The sequence below is a fragment of the Maniola hyperantus genome, chromosome 7 (genome assembly GCF_902806685.2).
Source record: "Maniola hyperantus chromosome 7, iAphHyp1.2, whole genome shotgun sequence".
NCBI lineage: Eukaryota > Metazoa > Arthropoda > Insecta > Lepidoptera > Nymphalidae > Maniola > Maniola hyperantus.
Window position 1 is genome coordinate 1,381,360 of NC_048542.1, and position 23,252 is coordinate 1,404,611.

The 23,252-nt window shown below is 37.4% G+C and overlaps 2 protein-coding genes across 3 annotated transcripts in view; one reads left to right on the forward strand and one right to left on the reverse strand.

The window, feature by feature from the left end:
* LOC117983829 (coactosin-like protein) overlaps window positions 1-23,252 on the reverse strand; it is a 34,656-nt gene continuing 11,404 nt past the window's right edge. Inside the window, exons 1-6 of one of the 2 annotated variants that reach the window (XM_034970459.2) lie at window positions 12,232-12,510; window positions 11,376-11,533; window positions 7,441-7,523; window positions 4,805-4,915; window positions 4,123-4,252; window positions 1-1,094 (exon numbers count right to left, since the gene is read on the reverse strand). In XM_034970459.2, coding sequence (XP_034826350.1) covers window positions 978-1,094; window positions 4,123-4,252; window positions 4,805-4,915; window positions 7,441-7,523; window positions 11,376-11,533; window positions 12,232-12,412 — 780 coding nt within the window. In that variant the 5' untranslated portion in view covers window positions 12,413-12,510 and the 3' untranslated portion in view covers window positions 1-977. Of the gene's footprint in view, window positions 1,095-4,122; window positions 4,253-4,804; window positions 4,916-7,440; window positions 7,524-11,375; window positions 11,534-12,231; window positions 12,511-23,252 lie in introns of those variants that run through there. The other variant, XM_034970460.2, reaches the window with a different exon arrangement.
* Window positions 1,320-2,846, forward strand: Orc5 (origin recognition complex subunit 5). The gene has a single exon (XM_034970454.2). It carries the CDS (start codon window positions 1,391-1,393, stop codon window positions 2,780-2,782), a length of 1,392 nt encoding a protein of 463 aa, XP_034826345.1. The 5' UTR covers window positions 1,320-1,390; the 3' UTR covers window positions 2,783-2,846.

A 23,252-nucleotide genomic window follows, 5' to 3' on the forward strand; every position in this document is an offset into this window, starting at 1 on the left:
TTTTGTTTTGTTAATTTTTATTACCTGTCATCAAAAATTATGTAGGGTGATATAATACTAGTCAATGTATAGGTATAAAAGCAAGTAAAATCCCAATGCTTGTATACAAATGTAGACAAAAAATAAATGCACTTTTTGCGCCTTACACATGGCAACATCGCAGTTATTATGTCATTCTCATTCTAAATATTATGAATATTGCACCCTGCCACTAAACTAAGGTTTATTTAAAAAAATCAGTCCATGAATAAAAATATTTTTTTACAATCGTTAAAAAAATAAATATATCTCCGCCGTCAAGAAAAATAAATAACAATTTGTTTAGTTACTGACTGATATGAAATAAAAAATCGCAAGTATTTATAAAGAAAAAGTTGACTATTCTACACAAAGGTTTTTTTTAAATATTAAAAGGGCAAGATGCAGCAGTAAAAATATAGTAGCAGACCAAGATTTTCAGTCAGATTACTGCCGAGAAATATTATAAGTATTATACAAATATATTGTCACACAATATATTAATACAAAATATAAATCGAAATTTCAATTTATACGATATAAAACATTACAAAAATTTTAAATCCTTTACGATTACTTTAATCTACTAATTTTTTTTTGAATATGCCACTTTTGACCTGAATTTAAAAATAGTTACCTTTCACACAAAATATCTCCTAACAAAGCAATACATCGAAAAATATGCCCTTTAGGTGGTGTAAATTAATATATAGGCAATAAATAATCATCAAACAAGGAACGTGCCTTATCCTAACCGCATCAAATCGTTGATAAAGATAAAATACAAGTAGGTAACTAGGTATTTCAATATTCTGCCTCTCATCCGTATAATCGATACTGCTTATTGTGCCTTTGTAGGTGCCAAAATTTCTGCTCAAAATAATTTATAGTTCGACTACGAAGTATTGCTTTGTTAAAAACGTATACTTTGGTAAGGTGGTTTCGTTTTTCTATTCAATTCATAAATCCCTGATCCCAGTCCCGTAGTTGGCCCCGCCTGCCCTGTTTAGGGTGTCTTTGAATTGATCGATGTCTATTTCCGATTGACTTTCCAACTGAAGCTCCACTGCGAAATTCTGAAACAAACACAAACATTTTATTTAAATGTTGTTTGTAATATTCATTTAGTTTATAAAAAGGCTTGTAGCTAAAATGTAAAATTCAAAAGAATTAGACCGTAAATTGATTAATATAAAAACGGTGTTGAAAGGCGGCACGTTATGTTAGCGCTCAATCATAAAACGAAACGTTAAAATTTATGTTAACCAATGAGATTTGTTTATTTCTTGACATTTCTTGAAATTGACATTTGCGATTCATAGTTGAGCACGTTGTTTACTTTGATGATGCTGATGTTGATTATTTCGTAAATATGAACGAAATATATGAAAAAGTGCCTTGTAGAAAAAGCCAACTGCATGATTTGTTGAATCTTTTGGGTGAAGACGATGAACCGCTACCAGTTTCAGTATTTATCAGCGGCAACATGGCTACTGGAAAAAGTCTATGTGTAAACACAGTGCTGCAATATTTAGGGTTCAAACACGTTATTATAGACTGCATAGAGTGTTATACACCGAAGATTATGTACGAGGCTATTCTAACAGGACTTTACGACGATCAGGTAGATATCAAATGCGATTCTTTATGGGAATTGATGAATAACCTAAACGCATACAGTGCTCAACTAAGTAGCTATGAACCCGTCGTGTTGGTGTTCGATAGAGCAGAACGCTTTCAGAATATGGATCAAAGCATAATGCCCACATTTTTAAGACTGCGCGAGTTCTGCAGCCTAAATATTTGCACATTTTTCGTTACTCATCTCACCTACGACAACTTCAACTTCAAAATGGGAGTCCGAGAGCCTATAAAGATGTATTTCCCAAACTACAACAAAGACGAACTGTTCAGAATCATATTTATGAATCAGAAAGCGTTCGTGCGTCACTTGACAAGCAATCACAATGTTGATCGCGGAATAAAAGAAGATATTGAACGGCCAGAGTTGTTTGAAAACTTTCTTAATGCATTCTTGAGCGTCTTCTACCGACCGTGTCGGGACTTAATCGAGTTACAGCACATGGCGAAAGTAAACTTCGTGAAATACTGCGAACCCATCATAAGACACGAGATTAAATCAACTGACTTACCAAAGTTGTGGCGCCACATTGCACCCATACTCAAAATAAGCTTAGAATTACTCTACTTAAGAGTGAGCACATCAAATCCTACCACACTGTCCCCCGGTAAAGAAAACAGTGAGTCAACAGAACCACAGAACTACAATTTTCAGAATATTTTAAAAGAAGAACTTCTATCAACTAAAACATTTGCTCAAAGTTTTGAACTCCCATACTATGCGAAATTCCTTTTGATCGCTGCTTATTTAGCCAGTTACAACCCACCGAAAGAAGATAAGAGATTGTTTATGAAAAATCATGGAAAACAAAGAAAACGATTACAACAAGTTAAGGCGAAGGCTAAAATTAGTGAAAAACTTAACACACAGCTTGGACCTAAAGTATTTACATTGGATAGATTGCTGGCAATCTTTTACGCTATATTAGAGGAGAAAACCAGTTTAACGAGTAATTTACTGGCTCAAATAGCCACTTTGGTAGAATTAAAGTTAATTGCAGGCAGCAAAGAAATAGATTTGGACACTTCTAAGTATAAATGCATTGTTGGTTACGATTTTATTTCAGCAGTTGCTCAAACCGTCAGTTTTAATGTAAGGAAATATTTGTACGACTTCATTTAAAGAAAGAGTTTCATTTAGAGATAGAAAAGTTTTTATTGAGCTTTTAATAAATAATTTATTTTTATTATAGTGTTTCACTGGCCCCGATTCTCTAGTCTCTCTCTAAATTAAATTTGGAGTGTCTGCATCCTTTTCTTTTTACTAATGCTAAAAAAGGAACGGAACATGACTTTCACATTTAAAGACTCTAAATTTTAGTGCACAATACAAATTTAAACAGTAGGTTCGCGAGTGCGTGCTAAAATCACGGGTTTTACCATCTAAAAATTAAATTTAGAAATGTCAAACTGCTTCTGTCCTTTTCATATTACAATAGTAAGAAGAGGGTGCGAATACTCTAAAATTAGGTTGTGCTTAGAATCGGTGCCACTTTCCAGTGAAAACAACAATTTACAAACTTTACCACTTTATTTTATTACTAACTTATGCTCACGACGTCGTCCATGTGCACTACATTTTCAAACCCCCATTTAACCTACTTAGGGGTGGAATTTCGAAAAATCTTTTCTTAGTGGATACCTACTCTTTATAAAGAACACACCCTCCAAATTGCATGTCTCTAGAACCAGCGATTTTGGCTGTGTGTTGATATATGTATAAGTCAGTCAGGAAATCGCTGAAAATAGATAGAATTCTATTCTATTCTATTCTAGTTACGCTCTCTTCTCCCTTTTTCCAAACTTATAAACTTTACCACTTTATCTTTATATTAGTAGTGAAAAATAAATGAACTGACTGCTTTAAAAGGAATTAACTATAGTTGGAATCAATATCGTTATTCACTCAACCCATTTATATGATAAAGGCGATTATGATGATGATAAAATCAATATTTAACGGTCGTGATAAGTAATCGTAACATCGCATAATGCCGAGCCACTATAAGACTTATTTATATCAGCACTTCACTATATCTAAGTTAATACTAAGAAATGCTTATTAATATTAATAATACAGGATAAAATCAACTACATATTACTTTGATTCGGAGTTGTAAAATATAATGGGTTCTTCAAATTCACAAATTAAGTAGGTAGGTAGGTCCGTGTGGAGTATATACATTTCAAATCACTATTTTACCGCCTTAGGGGTTGAATTTCAGAAATCCTTTCTTAGCGGATGTCTACGTCATAATAGCTATCTGCATGATAAATTTCAACCCGATCCGTCCAGTAATTTGAGCTGTGCGTTGATAGATCAGTCAGTCAGTCAGTCACCTTTTCGTTTTATATATCTAGATTTCATTGAAACACTAGTGACTTGTAACATTAGTGAATTGAAAAAAGCTGGAAATGAATACTATTTAATAATAAGCCTGATAATAAGAACGAAATACTCACAGAAATGATATCCTTAATGATGGCTTTGTCGGTGGACATCTTGGCGCGGTTGATGACGGACACGTTGGGCCCCACCCACGTCACGAACATGAACTTCTTGCGCTTGGACATCTCGTCACCCATTTGAAGTCTGCCAGACAAAAGTACAAAATTAAAAGGTCTCCTGCCGCCGCTCCTGTCGGAAAGAACGTTAGGAGGACCTTATAGGAACGTTAGGAGGTTTAATAGTTTTACTAGCTTATCCCCGCGATTTCGTCCTCGTGGACTACACAAATTTCAAACTCCTATTTAACCCTAACCCTCTTAAAGGGTTAAATTTTCAAAAATCCTTTCTTAGCGGATGTCTACTTCATAATAGCTATCTGCATGCCAAATTTCAGCCCGATACGTCCAGTAGTTTGAACTGTGCGTTGATAGATCAGTCAGTCAGTCACCTTTTCGTTTTATATCTAACTAGCTTATGCTCGCGACTTCGTCCGCGAGGACTAAAAAATTTCAAAACCCTATTTCACCCCCTTAGGAGTTGAATTTTCAAAAATCCTTTCTTAGCGGATGCCTACGTCATAATAGCTATCTGCATGCCAAATTTCAGCCCGATACGTCCAGTAGTTTGAACTGTGCGTTGATAGATCAGTCAGTCAGTCCTGACCTTTTCGTTTTATATACCAAATTTAATCGTTACCTGATGTACCCAAAGGCGCGCTCGTCGTCTGCGAACTGCGTGCGGAACTCGGTGAAGTCCGAGCCGCGCGCCGAGCAAATGATCCGCGCGCCGTCGAACTTGAACACCGCCCTGTGGAGTGTGGACACATCAATACACCATTCGTTTGAACATCAGCTAAAAGCGCAACGTAAGTCTACTCTGTGACGTAAAGCTCTCGCCGACACCGATTGCAGAAGTCGAGCCTCGCTCTTTTTTAGGGTTCCGTTCCATTCAGCTTTATCGTCCGCGACAGGTTGAGATGACAATCGGGATATGAGGCGGGGCGTTCCCTCCCCGATTGCAATCTCGTCCTGTCGCGTACTAAGTACAATATGTCTTTGATACGTTACATTACAAAGAAATAAAAATGAAGTGTCTGTCTAGGATTTCATTGCCATCTGTCTTTTCCATCTTATTTATGATTAGATAATTTATTTGCACCTTATCAAAATCCAAATAACTACCTAGGTATTCTACCTGTTTTTAAAATTCTTGTCAGACAAATAGATGTCGTCAGTTGGTCTGTTTAAATTTTGAACCATAGTCTTATAGGTTTGAACCGATTTTGGTTGGTAGAAGTCTATTTTTATCCTTGAGGCTGGTTGAGGTCTAAGTATAGAGCGCACTTTGACTTTGCTCAAACTTAAGACACTTAAAACGAGACAGCTGTATATTATATCTGGCAAAAATCTGCCTCGTTTTAAACAAAACTTAATGCTGAGCAAAATCAAAGTAGGTAGGTACGCTCTATAGATCTTAGGCTGAAATCTATAGAACGCAATTTGACTTTACTCAGACTCAAGACGATGTTAAGACGAGACAGCGTTATAATATAAACGGCATAAATTCGTCTTCTTTTAAAACGACCTTCTTTCAAACCTTAGACCTAGTGAAAAGCATTTTATTCCGCGTGGACAAAGTCACGGGCAATATTCTAGTTAGTATAAAAAAAAACTGCAATCAATAAAGTTATCTATACAAACAGTTTTGCTTTTGATTCAATCGGTAAACCGCTTAAACCATTTTTTTATCCAGCCAGAAGCCAGGCTTTTCTGTAAGCCTTTAAAGTTTAAATTAACATCGCCCCGCTTGTTTTTTTGGGGTTCCGTACCTCTAAAGAATAAACGGAACGGAGAATTACTTTGTTGTCTGTCTGTCTGTCTGTCAAGAAACCTACAGGGTACTTCCCGTTGACCTAGAATCATGAAATTTGGCACGTATAGGTAGGAAAAATCTGAAAACCGTGAATTTGTGGTTACATCACACAAAAAAAATTAAATGTGGTCGCGAGCTAATAATATTGGTGTTTTCAATTTTCAAAGTAAGATAACTATATCAAGTGGGGTATCATATGAAAGGGCTTCACCTGTGCATTCTAAAACAGATTTTTATTTATTTTTTTATGCATCATAGTTTTTGAATTACCGCGCAAAATGTCGAAAAAATACGACTGTAGCATGGAACCCTTGTTGCGCGAGCCTGACTCGCACTTGACCGGTTTTTTGCATCGCGAAACGGCTTCACAGACATAAAAGCTCAATTATTGTGATTGGTACAGAACTACAGACTGCAGACACTGCTTAGCTACCATACAGACTACATACAGTGCGCGGCCGAAAGTAATGTACATCGGCCTTTAGAATGGCATTTCGGCTTTGTAGAGCGTTGTCTCTGTCACTCATACCTATATGACGTTTTGTCGGTCTCAACGACAGTGACAGCGCTCTACAAATTTGCTATCTCCTTCTAAAGGTCGATGTAGGTACATTATTTTCGGCCTCGTAGATATACTGTACTTATTATATTTTTACTGGCGCGGCCCTTCGCTCACATTCTGTGGCCTTACTGTATGTTTTCTACACTATGTTTCAGAGCACAGCAGACGAGTGTACGCAAATTTTTGGCCGTTTTTGTTCCATGTCTCGTCGTATCGCGATGTCTTTCATTTTTTTTTTGGAAACAGGTGTTTTCTGTTTATGAATACACTTTCCGTATTTGTTTTTTACTGTTCTGTCAAACTCAAAGTGATCGTTTTTGATTTCATTTCCTGTCAGTTGAGCTGGGTGTCAACGTCATAAGAGCCTCAATAGCTCAACGGTTAAAGGAGCGGACTGAAAACCGAAAGGTCGCCGATTGAAATCCCACCCGTTGCAATATTGTCGTACCGACTCCTAGCACAAGCTTTACGCTTAATTGGAGGGGGAAGGGGAATATTAGTCAGCAACTTGGCTAATATTCTTTCTAAAAATATAATATTATTATAAGCTAAGCTAATAAGCTAATATTATTTCTAAAAAAAATTTGAAATTTGGTACAGAGGTAGCTTGCAACCCGGCGAAGGACATAGGCTACTTTTTATCCCGGAAAATTTAAGAATTCCTACAGTATTTTTAAAAACCTAAATCCACGCGTACGAAGTCGCGGGCATCAGCTAGTAAAAAATAAAAAAATATTTCGTAGTCTAATTTTTATCGTCTTTGGTATAATGGGAACAATTTCATACCAAACAATTGATGTCGTACCTACGAAACTTAAGGAATTTTAGGTTTAGGACAGCGGCACCTCTACGCCACTCCACTCCGTCTGTGAGCGTTGTGCTTTATAGTAAAACTTACCATTCTGTGGGTGAGGCGTCGGACCTTACATCGTCGTACGCCGATCGTATCGTGTCCCGGTCTATCCCAGTTGTCATGGCTACCTGGAACAACACACAATCTTATTTGACATCTCGTGAGATCACTGCATAATAATTTTAAAAGTTTTTAAAAACCCGACTGCGGTTTGCAGTTGTATGTTTTATAATAAAAACTAACTTATTCCCGCGACTTCGTTCGCGTGGACTACACAAATTTCAAACCCCTATTTTACCACTTAAAGGGTTGAATTTACAAAAATACTTTCTTAGCGGATGTCTACGCCATAATAGTTATCTGTATTCTGCATGCCAAATTTCAGCCCGATTCGTCCAGTCGCGAAGAGCTGTGCGTTCATAGATCAGTTAGTGAGTCAGCTTTTAGTTTTATATAATAGATATCCAGCCACAAGAGGATAGCAAGAGGAGGCAAGTTTTTACCTAGTTTTTGAAATTATAAACACGAGGACGAAGTTGCGGACAAAAGTAAAGTGAATTTTTTCAGTCAAATTAAATAGAATAGGTATATACAGTGCCGTATTGCACACCACCTCATAGCAGCTATGACCTGTGTAATTAATTTCTATAGCCAATTTTGTAGTTGGTATTATATTCTGTGCCTGTAGGCATTAAGTGACAAACTATTAAATACTTAGTAATTAAAAAAAACTGCATTCCACGAGCAGCGGCGAAGTAAAATGAGTAAAATGTGTCTTTTACTGATCTCCTTTCACCCGCATACTCGACACTCGTCTCTGCTGCAGTCGCTTGCGATGTGAAAACGACATTTCTTTGTAATTAACGCCTCTTGTTAAATTGGTAAGTTTCTGCACGGTAGGATGATTAGTTTTCAGACTTTAGTAACTACTTTAGTAATTTAGAAATGAACTAACTAGATTTAATTTAAAATATAAGCTAAAATCCTATTTTAGCGTTTAAACTACCGTGAGTGATTTCCATTATAAATACTATCTGTCCCGGCTTACTCACGTGTGTAGTCGACGTTAGCCCGACTAGTTTCGAACCCATCCGGGGTCCTTTTTCAAGGGAGTCCGTCCGCGCACGCGCCGCGGTTTTGAGTGACGTGAGTAAGCCGGGACAGATAGTATTTATAATAAAATCCTATTATAATAAACAAATTGTAATGATCCCCATTTTTGTATAAAATGTAATGTAATAAGTAACACTATTATTATTATTATTATGTATTAGGAAGTAGACGGAATGACACACTTTTTAAACCTTCGTGGTTTTTTGCTGTGTCTAAATTGGATTTGTTAAACATACTTTATATTGGTAATTTAAAAAAAAAAAATAACTAATACATATTTTATTTATTTATTTATTTGATGTACCGACGATAAATTGTAACAACATTCATAATATTTAAAAATAGGTCACACATAATTCTAATACTATTACAACTATCAATAATTATGGGCATATACAGCATTGCAGGTCTCCGGTTCAAATTTTTAACAACAAATAATCGATAAGAATAGTGAAAAAATACATTACAAACTATTTACATTATCAACTAATTAAAATGTACCTACTGTTGCTAAATTAATGAAATTGTCATAACGGAAACTAAACACAGAGGGTACTCAAAGAAGAACGAAATGCTGAAATAAATAAAGCTTAGTTTGAGTTGTCATCAAGAACAAGAAAGACGCGCATGATTCCACTTCAATCCACTCTGCTGGTCTGTGTCGTGCTTTAGGATTTTATGTTTTAGAATGGAACCATAAAAAAAAAAATTACTTAGATGTTATTTTTACCTGGAGACGGAATTGCATCAAAAGAATCGTCAACTTCAGAATATTAGACTAGGCATAGCTAGGCGTTGGAGCTCTATCAATTTAAAAAAATTCAAACCAACGCTTCCGGTCTGCCCTCCGCTCTGCTCTAAAGTCTAGCCTCGAGGTAAACCTTTTATTTTTGCAAAATCTATTGTTTGAGGAATCTAAATAGTTTTTGTTATGAAACAAATCCAGCCGCCCTAAAGGGCTCTTGGCCAAACCACTGTGATGAATGCTTGCGTAAATGTTTTTTTTTAATAGAGATAGTGAGCAAAGCAAACGAGCAGGCGGGTCACCTGATGTTAAGTGATTACCGCCGCCCATGAACATTTGCAGCACCAGAAGAACCGCCGATGTGTTGCCAGCCTTTTAGGAATTTGTTGGTCCGCCCCTTGAATAACCCCATGTTGTAATCTAGTGCAAGCAGGCTCGCGCAACGAGGGTTCCGTACTACAGTCATATTTTTCCGACATTTTGCACGATAATTCAAAAACAATGATGCATAAAAATAAATATAAAACTGTTTTAGAATGTACAAGTAAAGACCTTTCATATGATACCCCACTTGATATAGTTATTTTACTTCGAAAATTGAAAATACTAATTATTAGTTCATGACCACAATTAATTTTTTTTGTGTGATGTAACCACAAATTCGCGATTTTCAGATTTTTCCCCAAATGTCAGCTATAAGACCTACCTGCCAAATTTCATGATTCTAGGTCAACGGGAAGTACCCTGTAGGTTTCTTGACAGACAGACAACAAAGTGATCCTATAAGGGTTCCGTTTTTCCTTTTGAGGTACGGAACCCTAAAAACTACTGGGTAGGTAAGTAAATAAAGTTTGGGGAACGTGGGCCGTGGCGTGCCGCGTGTCACGAGTCACGACCCGCGAGCAGCCGGGTGCGGCAATCTATATTTGTCAACACCCACCCTTCACGTTATTTCACCATATTTTCCCTTTCAGCCACCAAACAATGGGCTCCAATAGGCATGGCATTCCTACTTTAATTAAACATTTAAGTAGGTACTTTTCCGCGTGTGTGTGGTTTGATTTTTAATACTAATTCTTTCTAGCTTTGTAAAAGAGTTCTAGTTATTGGAAATAAACTGTATACCTTGGACGATCTAACCTAGGTTAGATCGTCCAAGCTGTATACATAAGATTATTTAGCTTATTTAAAGAAGAAACACAAATTAATAAGGTAAAAAATATATAAAAACAAGTAATAAAAAAACCGGCCAAGTGCGAGTCAGGCTCGCGCAATGAGGGTTCCGTACTACAGTCGTATTTTTCCACATTTTGCACGATAATTCAAAAACTATGATGCATAAAAATAAATAAAAATCTGTTTTAGAATGTACAGGTGAAGACCTTTCATATGATACCCTACTTGATATAGTCACTCACTTCGAAGGTTGAAAATACTAATTATTAGTTCATGACCACAATTTTTTTTTTTGTGTGATCTAAACCCTAAATTCACGGTTTTCAGATTTTTCCCCAAATGTCAGCTATAAGATCTACCTACCTGCCAAATTTCATGATTCTAGGTCAACGTAAAGTACCCTGTAGGTTTCTTGACAGACAGTCGGACAGACAGACAGACAGACAGACAGACAACAAAGTGATCCTATAAGGGTTCCGTTTTTCCTTTTGAGGTACGGAACCCTAAAAACAGGTAAATAAGTACAGTACGCGGCAGAAAGTAATGTACATCGGCCTTTAGAATGAAATTTCGGCTTTGTAGAGCGTTGTCACTGTCACTCGTACCTATATGACGTTTTGTCGGTATTGTGGAATTCTAAAGGTATAGATCTCGCTGTCCTATCTAAAATCTAAATGCTGTGAAGGCATCATCATCATCATCATCATCATTAACCGATAGACATCCACTGCTGGACATAGGTCTCTTGTAGGGACTTCCACACGCCACGGTCTTGCGCCGCCTGAATCCAGTCCGTCCACCTAGTGGGGGGTCTTCCAACCCTGAGTCTTCCGATGCGAGGTCGCCATTCCAGGACCTTGGGACCCCAACGTCTATCGGTTGTACGAACTATGTGCCCTGCCCATTGCCAGGGCACATAGTTCGTGAAGGCATAAAAGGAAGATACCTTGGAGGAACAAGAGAACCCCGAATGGCAGGACTCCACATCACGCACGTCTTCGCTCGACTTTACTGACACGTCCTCTTTGCCGTCCTTCACGATAGCGTACAGCTCGTCTATCCTAGTTCTCAGCTGTTTTATATCACCCTTCAATTTTTTCTTGTCTAAAAAGAAATAAAGGAAACCCGTTTGTTTAGTCATCATCAACAGGCCTTTGTGGGCCCCTGGCCTACTCAAGAAGATCATCCCATCTCTATCATTTGCGCTCATTTTCCAATTTTTTATTTAAATAAACTCACTTAGGTCAATGTTTTTTATTTATTTTATTTTATTTAATGTTTTAAAGTAGGTACCTAATATTATGCAGTGGTAAATTCATTTGGCTATTGAAAACTTATGCAATACTAGCTTATCCTCGCGACTTCATTCGCGTGGACCACACAAATTTCAAATCCCTATTTCACCCGCTTAGGGATTGACTTTTCAAAAATCGTTTCTTAGCGGATGCCTACATCATAATAGATATCTGTCTGCATGTCAAAAATCAACCCGATCCGTCCAGTAGTTAAGCCGTGCGTTGATAGATTAGTCAGTCAGTCAATCAGTCACCTTTTCCTTTTATATATTGTTTAGATGAGTAAATAATTTTTTCATACTCAAAGAAGTAAAGCGCAGTGTGGGACGACCTCCAACCCGCTGGACTGACGACCTTAAGAAGATAGCGGGAAGTGGGTGAATGAGGAAGGCGGAGGATCGTGTGTGGTGGCGTGCTCTTGGGAAGGCCTATGTCCAGCAGTGGACGCAAACAGGCTGATTGATTGATTGATTCAAAGAAGATTTCAATTATCAAAAAGAAGAAAACCTGTCGTAATTTCCTCAAGTGCGACCATCTTCTCCGAAAGCTGTGCTAAAATCTTTCTCATCTCGTCTACATTTTTGGACAGGATATCGAATTTGTTGATAATGCTGCACTGGTTCGATGTCAACTTGTCGATATGGCTCTGCAGGTTTTTGTGACTGCTGTGCGATGTTGCATCGGCCATGACGGAAAGCAACGATTTTTATTCACCCCCACAATTAGTAACTATCGTTTGAACATTATTTGGGGGGTTTACGGTAAAATTAAAATCTGTGAATTCTTTTTAACAGTTTCTGTCTAATGGGGCCTTATTTGACATTAATGACGTTTGGATTAGGTTTTAATTTGACTTGAAAAAGTGTCGAATAATAACTCGAAAAATTCAACTTTTTGTGAAGAACTGAAAATACCTATAGGTACAGTACGCGGCAGAGTCTCCTCTGTGGCGGAGGGATGTGTCATGTGACCAAAAAACTTAGCTACGTTGTCGGTATAAAATTCAATGGTCGATCATTTACCATAAGTATCTACCTACATAATACATATAAATAATCCAGTCCCTTTATGTCCGTGATTTTTCCTGTTGTTATGAGGCAAGTAGGTAAGTAGTATTTGTTGTGTGACCATGACTGGACAATAATACACGGCAGGGCGAATTGATACAAAAGCCAATGACATCAACGGGATAGCAAAACATACAATTGTTAATGCCCTAAAACCTAAGCCCTAGTCGATTGACACTAAAATCACAAAAGACCATAGTCGTAGATGCAGAATCAGTATAAAAATCGACTAGAGGGATTTAAACCAGTTGAAGGAGTTAGTTTAAGGAGTTAAACTTTTTTAGGTCGACTGCAATACCAATTCGTAATAATCGATCGATTCTCATTCTCATGATCTATTTGAGATTAATTTTAAGGCATTAGAATTGAGGAGGTAGATAGAACTTTGAAAAAAGCTTTATCCATTCATCCACAATTCACAGTTGAACCTGTATTCAACAGTGGACAGGTTCAATCAGTGGGAATTGCAAGGTAAGAACAGAATCAGTGAAGAACTACCCTAACCCAGGAATCTCTTCTCTCCCTACCTTACCTATAACGTGAGGTTTATAAAAGTTACAGGAAGTTTTAAAGGGGTGGGCTGCCAGGAAAACAGTAACCTTCCAAATATGCGAAATTGGTTGAAATCCTCTATCTATGGGAAAAATGGTCGTAATATAGGACCGATAACCCGCCTGGTGATATCGGGCGCCCCTCTATAAATATATAAACATACCAGAAGTGACATTAAATATTAAGGGGACTCAGTTCGGTGCTTTCTTCATACAAACGTAGGAGGGAAATTACAACAATATTCGATATTGTACGCACAAAACTAAGACTTATATCGATTTATCTCGTCATTATCTAGGTTTATTGATATATAAAACTTTGAAAAAAATATTGATTTAAAAGTAACGAGGCTCAAAAGATTCCTATTTTAACACTAAATTAATGACAACTTTGGGCGTAAATAAATAAGATTAGGGATATGAAAATTCTAAAACAATTTATCATTAGACGTAGTTTATTTATTTATTAGTTGAAATAATTTTACTTTGCAAACATAAATTCAGCAGTTTTTTCTCAAAAATACTTTTCCTGAACCCTTTTCGCGCGCTTGATTTCAGTGAAAATCATCGTGCCTCTCAACTTTCTCATACAATGTCAAGTGAAAAGCAAACATGTTACCCACGTGCGCTGCCAATTTCGGTCGAGCGTCCTGCGTCACCTTAATCAGAACGCGCAGAGGTTTATCGAGAGTTTTACCTTTTATAATAAGCTAACTGCAATATTAACTTGATTAGGGCACAATAATTGCTATTGCAACCACTCAATCAAAATAGCAACCCAAACACAAAAAGCATTTAATAGTCGTCAATTCTCGAGTCGGAACGAGACTAACTTAAAAACCATCAACCACCCGCATTTATACAATCGACTCAAGATGGCTTCCTCGCAACAGATTAGGTGACTTCCGTTTCAAAATGCGTCATCTACAAGTGCGACAACAAAGACATAGCTACATCATATTTCTGCCCTTGGTAATGATCTAATGACTGTACCACAGATTTGAAATGTCCCTAACAAATATTTAGTCAACAGCACTTCAATGAGATCAGCGGGACTGATGTCGCGGCTATATATAAATATCCGTTGTTTAGCTAAGCGTCCAGCTATTCGGCTTTACGGCGGAAGTGGCCAGTTGATGCACAAACTAATGGAAGATAACGCAATCTGAACCAAGTGAAATTGGAGCTACTTTCATCCTTTAAGTACAGGAAATAAAGTACCTAAACCTAGCCAAGCTTCACGCAAATCCTAATTCTACCACTGATAATGCTTTGCCCCTACTGTTTGCACTATTTCTGCAGCCAACTCCAAATCATGCCGAGAACATCGGGGCATCCGAGGATACTGTCTCAACTCTCATGTTGGATTCATTGATTCTTGGATATTTTCGGCGTCAGCCTGGACTTAGTTTATCTTTTTGCTCGCTCACTTAACTTAATGTTAAATCAATGTTAATTTGTTGTAAAGTTTTCTATTAGATTCTATGACATCAATAGTTATAAAAGATATTCTGTTTATTATTGTTATAAAAAGAATACTCGACGAAATTCGTGGCTTTCTTCACAGGAGGCTCTCGTTTGGAGTTTGGACTCGTCGTAGCTTTTAAGTTGTCGAATGCCTCACAAAAATGGAAAATTGCTTATTCGTGAACTATTTAAAAAAATCCAGCAAAAATCTATTTGATTTGAATAAAGATAATTTTGAGTTTGAATCTAAATGCAGTGTACTATGAAAGTCTAAATACCTACATTTTCTTCTCGGTTTCAGTTTCATAATTTACACCAAAACCACTGGAGTTGGGTAATTCTGCAAATTCCTGCACCGTGGCAAAGGTGTGAAAACATATTTAGACCAAAATGCCGTGTCATGACCCACTTGGCAACACTACACAAATTGTTTTCGAAAACTACACGAAATATCGGATTACGTGCCCAATCTACGAGCATGGTCCCAGAGGGGAATGTTTTACGAAACTTTGCATGGCCTGAAATAGCTAATGACCTAATATTTTTTAGAGTTCAAATGGAAAAACGGAACCCGTATCGGTCACTTTGTTGTCTGTCTGTCCATCTGTCCGTTGTGTCTGTCCAGAAACGTATAGGGTACTTCACGTTGACCTAGAATCATGAAATTTGGTACGTAGGTAGATCTTATAGAGTATAGGAATAAATCCGAAAACCGTGAATTTGTGGTTACGTCACAAAAAAAATGTGTTCATGAACAAATAATTAGTATTTTCAATTTTCGAAGTAAGATTACTATACCAAGTGGGGTATCATATGAAAGGGCTTTACTTGTACATTCCAAAACATATTTTCATTTATTTTTATGCATCATAGTTTTTGAATTATCGTACAAAATGTCGAAAAAATACGACTGTAGTACGGAACCCTCGTTGCGCGAGCCTGACACGCACTTGGCCGGTTTTTTAGGGTTCCGTACCTCAAAAGGAAAAACGGAACCCTTATAGGATCACTTTGTTGTCTGTCTGTCTGTCTGTCAAGAAACCTACAGGGTACTTCCCGTTGACCTAGAATCATGAAATTTGGCAGGTAGGTAGATCTTGTAGCTGACATTTGTGGAAAAATCTGAAAACCGTGAATTTAGGGTTAGATCACACAAAATAAATTAAATTGTGGTCATGAACTAATAATTAGTATTTTCAACTTTCGAAGTGAGTGACTACATCAAGTGGGGTATCATATGAAAGGTCTTCACTTGTACATTCTAAAACAGATTTTTATTTATTTTTATGCGTCATAGTTTTTGAATTATCGTACAAAATGTCGAAAAAATACGACTGTAGTACGGAACCCTCGTTGCGCGAGCCTGACACGCACTTGGCCGGTTTTTTTTAAATATAAGCTAAATATATAGAAGGAAAAGCTAACTGACTGACTGATCTATCAAGGCACAGCTACAGACCCGTCCGTCCAAATTTCGGACGGATCGGGCTGAAATTTGGCATGCAGATTATTTGACTGGCTGAGAATTGAGATGCTGATGATCATTGCTTGATATTATTGTAAAAGTAGAAAAAAGCTAAAGCGCAATTTTGGGAAAGGAGATTAGGCGATTTTATGAAGAAGACCAAATACGACCCATTTAGTACCCATGGGTAAAATAAATAAATAAATTAATGTAACAGTAATGTGTGAGTAAGTACCTGAGGGTGAAATCTATTGAGCGCACTCTGACTTTGCTTAAGACATAGTTAAAACAAGACAGATGTACCTCTCAGACCTCTCACATAAACCTGTCTCGTTTTGTCAAAGTGCGCTCTATAGATCTCGCCCTCAAAGTCAAATTATTTATTAATTTATTCATAATGTTACGCTTACTAATGGTCAAAATTAGTAATTTGTAAGATGATAAAGTGGTGATAATTAATTACGTAGGTACTTAAAACTAAAGTCTGGCTGGAATTGTTTGCTCATGTCTAATTCAGGCCAATATTCACGCGTTTCCTGTTTATGTCTCGAGTAACGACATTTAAGGATAATACTGTTGATATTATACCAAGAATTCTATAGATTTATTTGGTCAGAATATGGTTAGGTATTATTTGCCTAATACGTGAATAATTGCAGATATTTTCCAAAAAAATAAATTATTGGTAATTTTTTTATTATTTTATTTATTGAGTCTTTTTTTATTTTTTGGCTAACAAAAGCACAGAATAATCGTGGTCGTAGTGTAGAAAAGTTGGCGTAAAGTAGAGTAAATTATCAGTAAGACTAATCAACCAATCGCATGTTCCCGTGCGGTAAAAAGCTCGCGCCTGATTGGTCCGCCAAAGAAAATCGACTACGCGCATTTGCTGCGCGTTGCTACTTGCTCCGATCAAATCAGCATCACTTTCAGTAGATCTATCTACGGTATTGCTCTCCACAATGCTAAAGACCATTATGAGAGAACCGGCGATCCGTGGCAAGGATCATGACCCTCAGCAATGAGCAGAGACAGAGAGATACCTATAACTTTATTTAGGGTAAACTCCAAGAGCTAGCAAATCTTGTTGTTTCGTTGCTGTTCCATCATCGCTGCACGCGAGGCTGCATTTTTTTAAAATTGAAATATTAGCCACTCTAATCATTAATAATATTCCCGTTTCCCCTCCAACTAAGCGTAAAGCTTGTGCTAGGAGTAGGTACGACAATAGTGCAACGGGTGGGGTTTGAACTGCCGAGCTTTCGGATTTCAGGCTCTATATTTGGCATTGAGAGGATAGCACCGCAGACATCCTTTCCCTTACATTTAAATCACATCTTAATACGACTTACGAGCAAAAGGATGTCGTCTGCGAGCAACCAAATGAAAGGAAACGCGGGTATTTAATTTAAATCCCCTCCCTCGACCCTCCCACCACCTAAGTCCCCCCATTTCATCAAAATAAATCAAGTACCACGTCTAAAAGAAGATCTCTTCTTTTAGGCGCGGTACTTGAGCCCCTACGAGGATCTACTTGTATCTAGGGTTCTCATCTTACTAATAGGGCTGGCATTTCTCGCAGGGGACATTGTAAATCAATGTATGTACATTGTACGTACATAATAACAAAATATAGGTAAGTAAACCTTCACTCACAAGTCACGACCCTTTCTTGCATGTGACATTATGTAAAAAATGGAACAAAACATCAATTCACGCATATTTTAAAGCCACCGGCCGGCACCAGTAAAATGATTTGGCTTTTTGACAGCCGCAAAAGAAGTTACCCTAATCCTCCCAACTAGCAAACATTCTTCGATAATAATTAATTATAGAGCTACGTAAATGTAATACCTACTATCCCTTTCACAATGTTTTCTTCAGAATGGATGGATGCATGTATTTCGAGGCCACGGCCACGGATGCAAACGGGTTGATTGATTGATGCATAATAATTGAAATAGAGTCGGTGCTCGGTGCTAACCAGAGATGTAGGTATTGTAGGTACCTATGTTTTTGACATAATGATCCTGTAATTTGACAGAGAATGTTGCAAATGCCGCCTCTCCCTTCGAGGGGAAGGACCGGGTTGCTCATTCCATCAAAACACATCTAAATAAAGGCGTGCGTTCAACTCACGGGTTCGCGTCATGATTATTTTTAATCTGTCGAATATTGACCTAACAGCTTGGCGACTGGAGTGCAAATACCTACATAATTTGGATTTCTAAAACCCCACATGTTATAGAAATCCAAATTCGATAATAAATTAAATTATTTTTCAATTTTTAGTGTTTGTGTATCGAAGTCGGTTTTTATTTTTTTCACAATTTTTGGGGGCCACTAAAAATTTATTTCACAATTTTTAGTGGCTCCATGGTATTAAAATATGCTATGCCTGGTTAAAAATCTACTGTTTACTAAGCTATTACACTGATCGCGAGCAATTTACTCTTATCCGTTGAGGAGTTCCATTATCTATCATCGAAGACGTTCATCAGATCTTCACCAAATTTATATGGGACCAACTTTGAAGTATACCCTTTCAAACAAAAAAAGAATTTTCAAAATCGGTCCAGGCGTCTTCGAGTAATCAGGTAACATACATTAAAAAAAAAAAAAGATTCCGACGAATTGAGAACCTCCTCCTTTTTTTGAAGTCGGTTAAAAACCCCACATGTTATGCAGACCCAATTTTTCAGGAGACAAAAACTGGTAATTATTATGCTGTCTGGGATCGAAGTTCGAAAGGCGATAGTTTAGGGGTGGATTTTACAACTCGTATCCTCACCTTAAAACATTTTTTTTTTTTGCAAAAAAGACCCCTAAATTATTGCTAGTTCGATCCCGTTCGACACACTGTGTGTGTACCTATACATGCTACGTTTACTAAGTATATTATAGTCGCACCATTATTCATTTTCTACAATTTTCATACAGAATGTATTTTTTACAATATTTTGCTTATCATTAAAACACAAATGCCGTCATTTTTACGCAATCTTTGTAACATTCATTATGATAACGGAAATATTAAATCCACTACATTATTATATCGTAACTAGCGTATGCTCGCGACTTCGTCCGCGTGGACACAAATTTCAAACCCCTATTTCACCGTCTTAGGGGTTGAATTTTCAATCGATCCTTCCTTAGCGGATGCCTAGCTATCTGCATGCCAAATTGCAATTCGATACGTCCAGTAGTTTGAGGTGTGCGTTGATAGATCAGTCAGTCAGTCAGTCAGTCAGTCAGTCCTTTTCATTTTATATATTTAGGCTAAAGTAAAATATAGAAATATTTTATATATAGCTATACACAGTGTATATATAGCTAAGAATTTTATTGAAGCAATAAATTAGCAATCGCATTTCTTTAGTTTCTTATCTGGTAACTGGGTGGATACGGGTAAGTTCTTATCTATAAGTCTTTTTTTTATCCATACACCTTTGGTTTCTACACGGCATCGTACCGGAACGCTAAATCACTTGACGGCACGGCTTTGCCGGTAGGGTGGTAACTAGCCAGACCAGAAATTTAGGAATCATAAAATTCCAACCCCTGCCGGGAATCGAACCCGGGACCTCCCACTAATAAGATCACAGCGCTTACCACTGCGCCAGAGAGGTCGTCGTGTTAAATAAATAGATTACTTAATATGCGTAATAAAACCAACATGGTCCGTTGAATTTACAAATTGCTCTAGAAACAAACCGCGCAACTATACTACGTGCTTATTATAAAAAAGAGAAATTATAATAAAAACCGGCCAAGCGCGTGTCGGGCCACGCGCAGTGTAGGGTTCCGTAATTGGGTATTTGACTACATCAAAAACAAATTATTTCTCTGTGATTATTACATAGAGAATCTTCCAAAATACGTAAAATTCAAGTCCTTTCTTAGTTTAAAGAATTAAACTAAAAAAGTACGTCATTATGATGTGATGTCACAGTAGAGTATTTCCAAGTATTTCATACAACATCGCATTCGCATACCAAGTGCGCGTTTTGACGTTTGATAAAAAGTTACTGATTCTAGTTGTCAAATACCGTATTGCTCACAATATACGGTCTACTAGCTGTAGCAGGTTTCCTCACGATGTTGCCTATCCTTCAAGCAAGTGATATTTAATTTCTTAAAACACACATAACTTCTCCGAAAATGCGGATCCGCGGATGCGGATTCGAATATATCCGTAACACCCCTAGTACAGACGGACATGGCGAATTCCTTGTTTACTACGGAACCCTACAATGAGAAATTATAATAAAAACTATACACAATGTTACTATGATTACGTTGGTCACGAAAAATCGAAAGTGCAAAAATTGCTGCGCGTGAAAACAATTAGGTACTAAGCAGAATAGATAATTAGACAGACGAGAATGTAAAATTAATTGCTTAATTATTAGATATCGTATGAAATTATTGTTTAGAGATCTATTATTGATTAGGATAATGATTTATAAATCATCTTGTCATATAGGTAACAGTATTCAGTATAAAGTCTTGCAAATTGCTAATGCGCGTTGCCGCTATTTTAGTGACGTCAGCACTAGACTGAAAATTCGAGCTGATGTAATATTTTTCAATAAGTATTTTTATTTCGGCTGACGTCAAAATGACGTCATTTCGATGCTAATGAGACATGGTTCCAGTGCAATAGCAATTTGCGGGACTTACATGCCAATTTTTTATTTTATTTTATTCGTTATAGGCGCACGCTTGACCACGATCACACCTGATGGAAAGTGATGATGTGGCCTAAGATGGGACGCGTAATAGGGATGAAAACTGCTGGCGTGTGTACCGAAAAGAGCCGATTGGCGTTTTTTAGGGTTCCGTACCTCAAATGGAAAAATGGAACCCTTATAGGATCACTTTGTTGTCTGTCTGTCTGTCTGTCCGTCGGTCTGTCAAGAAACCTACAGGGTACTTCCAGTTGACCTAGAAACATGAAATTTGGCAGGTAGGTGGGTCTTATAGCTGGCTTTAGGGGAAAAATCTGAAAACTGTGAATTTGTGCTCACATTACACAAAAAAAATTAAATTGTAGTCATGAACTAATAATTAGTATTTTCAATTTTTGAACTAAGATAACTATATCAAGTGGGGTATCATATGAAAGGGCTTCACTTGTACATTCTAAAACAGGTTTTTATTTATTTTTAGGTATAATAGTCTTTGATTTATTATGCAAAATGTCTATAAAATACGATTGTTATACGGAACCCTCAGTGCGCGAGTCTGACTCGCACTTGGCCGGTTTTTTTAAACAATGAAGCAATTTTTGAGCAAGTGGGTGAAAATAATAGTGCATGTCATTCGAAACGCAATCGGCTGGCAAGTTGCCCACACTGATGCACTCTGAAGTTCGAGGTCACGTGATTCTAAATTTGAACTTTCCCGCCGCGGGTATTTCTGTGCGCACTACCCTCCGTTGGTTTAAAATTAGCTTGTTACCAACTTAGCGACTTGTTACTGCTATTGAACATAGGTAATTATTGGTTCACCCCGAACCCCGTGCTTGTGCTACTTTATTTTTCTAGGTCACAAGAACATAGTGAACTGTAAGTACGTGTTAGAATAAACTAAGGACAGTTATTGGACTGTAAATTAGATTTAAAAATTAATCATAAGTAGAAGTTTAAGCTAGAATAATATTACTTATTAGCCCATAGGCTAGATGGTAGTAGTAATAAAGCTGCCATTTTATAATGGTGCTTTATGGTAGGAAAAAAAAAAAAAAAAACCCGAACTAAGATCGTAGGTAGGTATATAAGTCCCGCAAATTGCTATTGCGCTGAAACCATGTCTCATTAACATCGAAATGAAGTCATTTTGACGAAATAATAATCAGTATCAGTACCCTAATTATAAAAGCGAAAGTGTGTTTGTTTGTTGGTTTGTTGGTTTGTCCTGCAATCACGTCGCAACGGTGCAACGGATTAACGTGATTTTTTGTATAGATATAAATAAAGACGGAGAGTGACATAGGCTACTTTTTATGCCGGAAAATCAAAGAGTTCCTGCGGGATTTCTAAAAAACCTAATTCCACGCGGGCGAAGTCGTGGGCATTAGCTAGTCCGTAATAAAACTCGGTCGTAACCAACAACAAGAAGGCTCGTTTCAGTTTGTCGTCGCGTGAAGATGCCGGAAGTACTTTGCCACGTGCTCCACACAGCATCCTTTGTTCCGAGATCCATCTCAGCCGGGGCGATGACCTCCATATCGAGAAAAGGGCTTCGATATTACGAAAATATTACTGAGCAGTGAAGGATGGATCCTCCCTACCAGGACGCGGCAGAAAATAATGTACATCGGCCTTTAGAATGACATTTCGGCTTTGTAGAACGTTGTCTCTGTCACTCATACCTATATGACGTTTTGTCGGTCTCAACGATAGAGACAACGTTTTACGAAACCGCTATCTCTTTCTAAAGGTCGATGTACAATATTGTCTGCCGCGTACCTACTGCAATTTATAAGTAATCCATACTAATATTATTAATGCGAAAGTATGTCTGTCTGTCTGTCTGCTAGCTTTTCACGGCTCAACCGTTCAACCGATTTTGACGAATATTTGGTACCTACAGAGATAACTTTCATCCCTAGGAAGGACATAGGCTACTTTTTATCCCGGAAAATTGAAGAGTTCCCACAGGATTTTTAAAAACCTAAATCAACGCGGACGACTACTAATAAATTATAAATTTCCTGTAGTTGAAACAAAATATAAAGTAGGTAACTAGCTGATGCCCGCGAATTCGTCCGCGTGGAATTAGGTTTTTTAAAAATCCCGTGGGAACTCTTTGATTTTCCGGAATAAAAAGTAGCCTAAGCACAGATGTGCGAATAATATCCTTTATCTATGAGCCTAAGTATGTCACTCGCCAGGTCTTTTTCTATACCCATACAAAAATCACCTCACTCCGTTGCACCGTTGCGACGGACCAAACGGTCTCACCAAACGTTGC

Coding starts and splice junctions, on each gene's coding strand:
- Orc5 (XM_034970454.2), top strand. CDS start 1,391: ATGAACGAAATATATGAAAAAGTGCCTTGTAGAAAAAGCCAACTGCAT.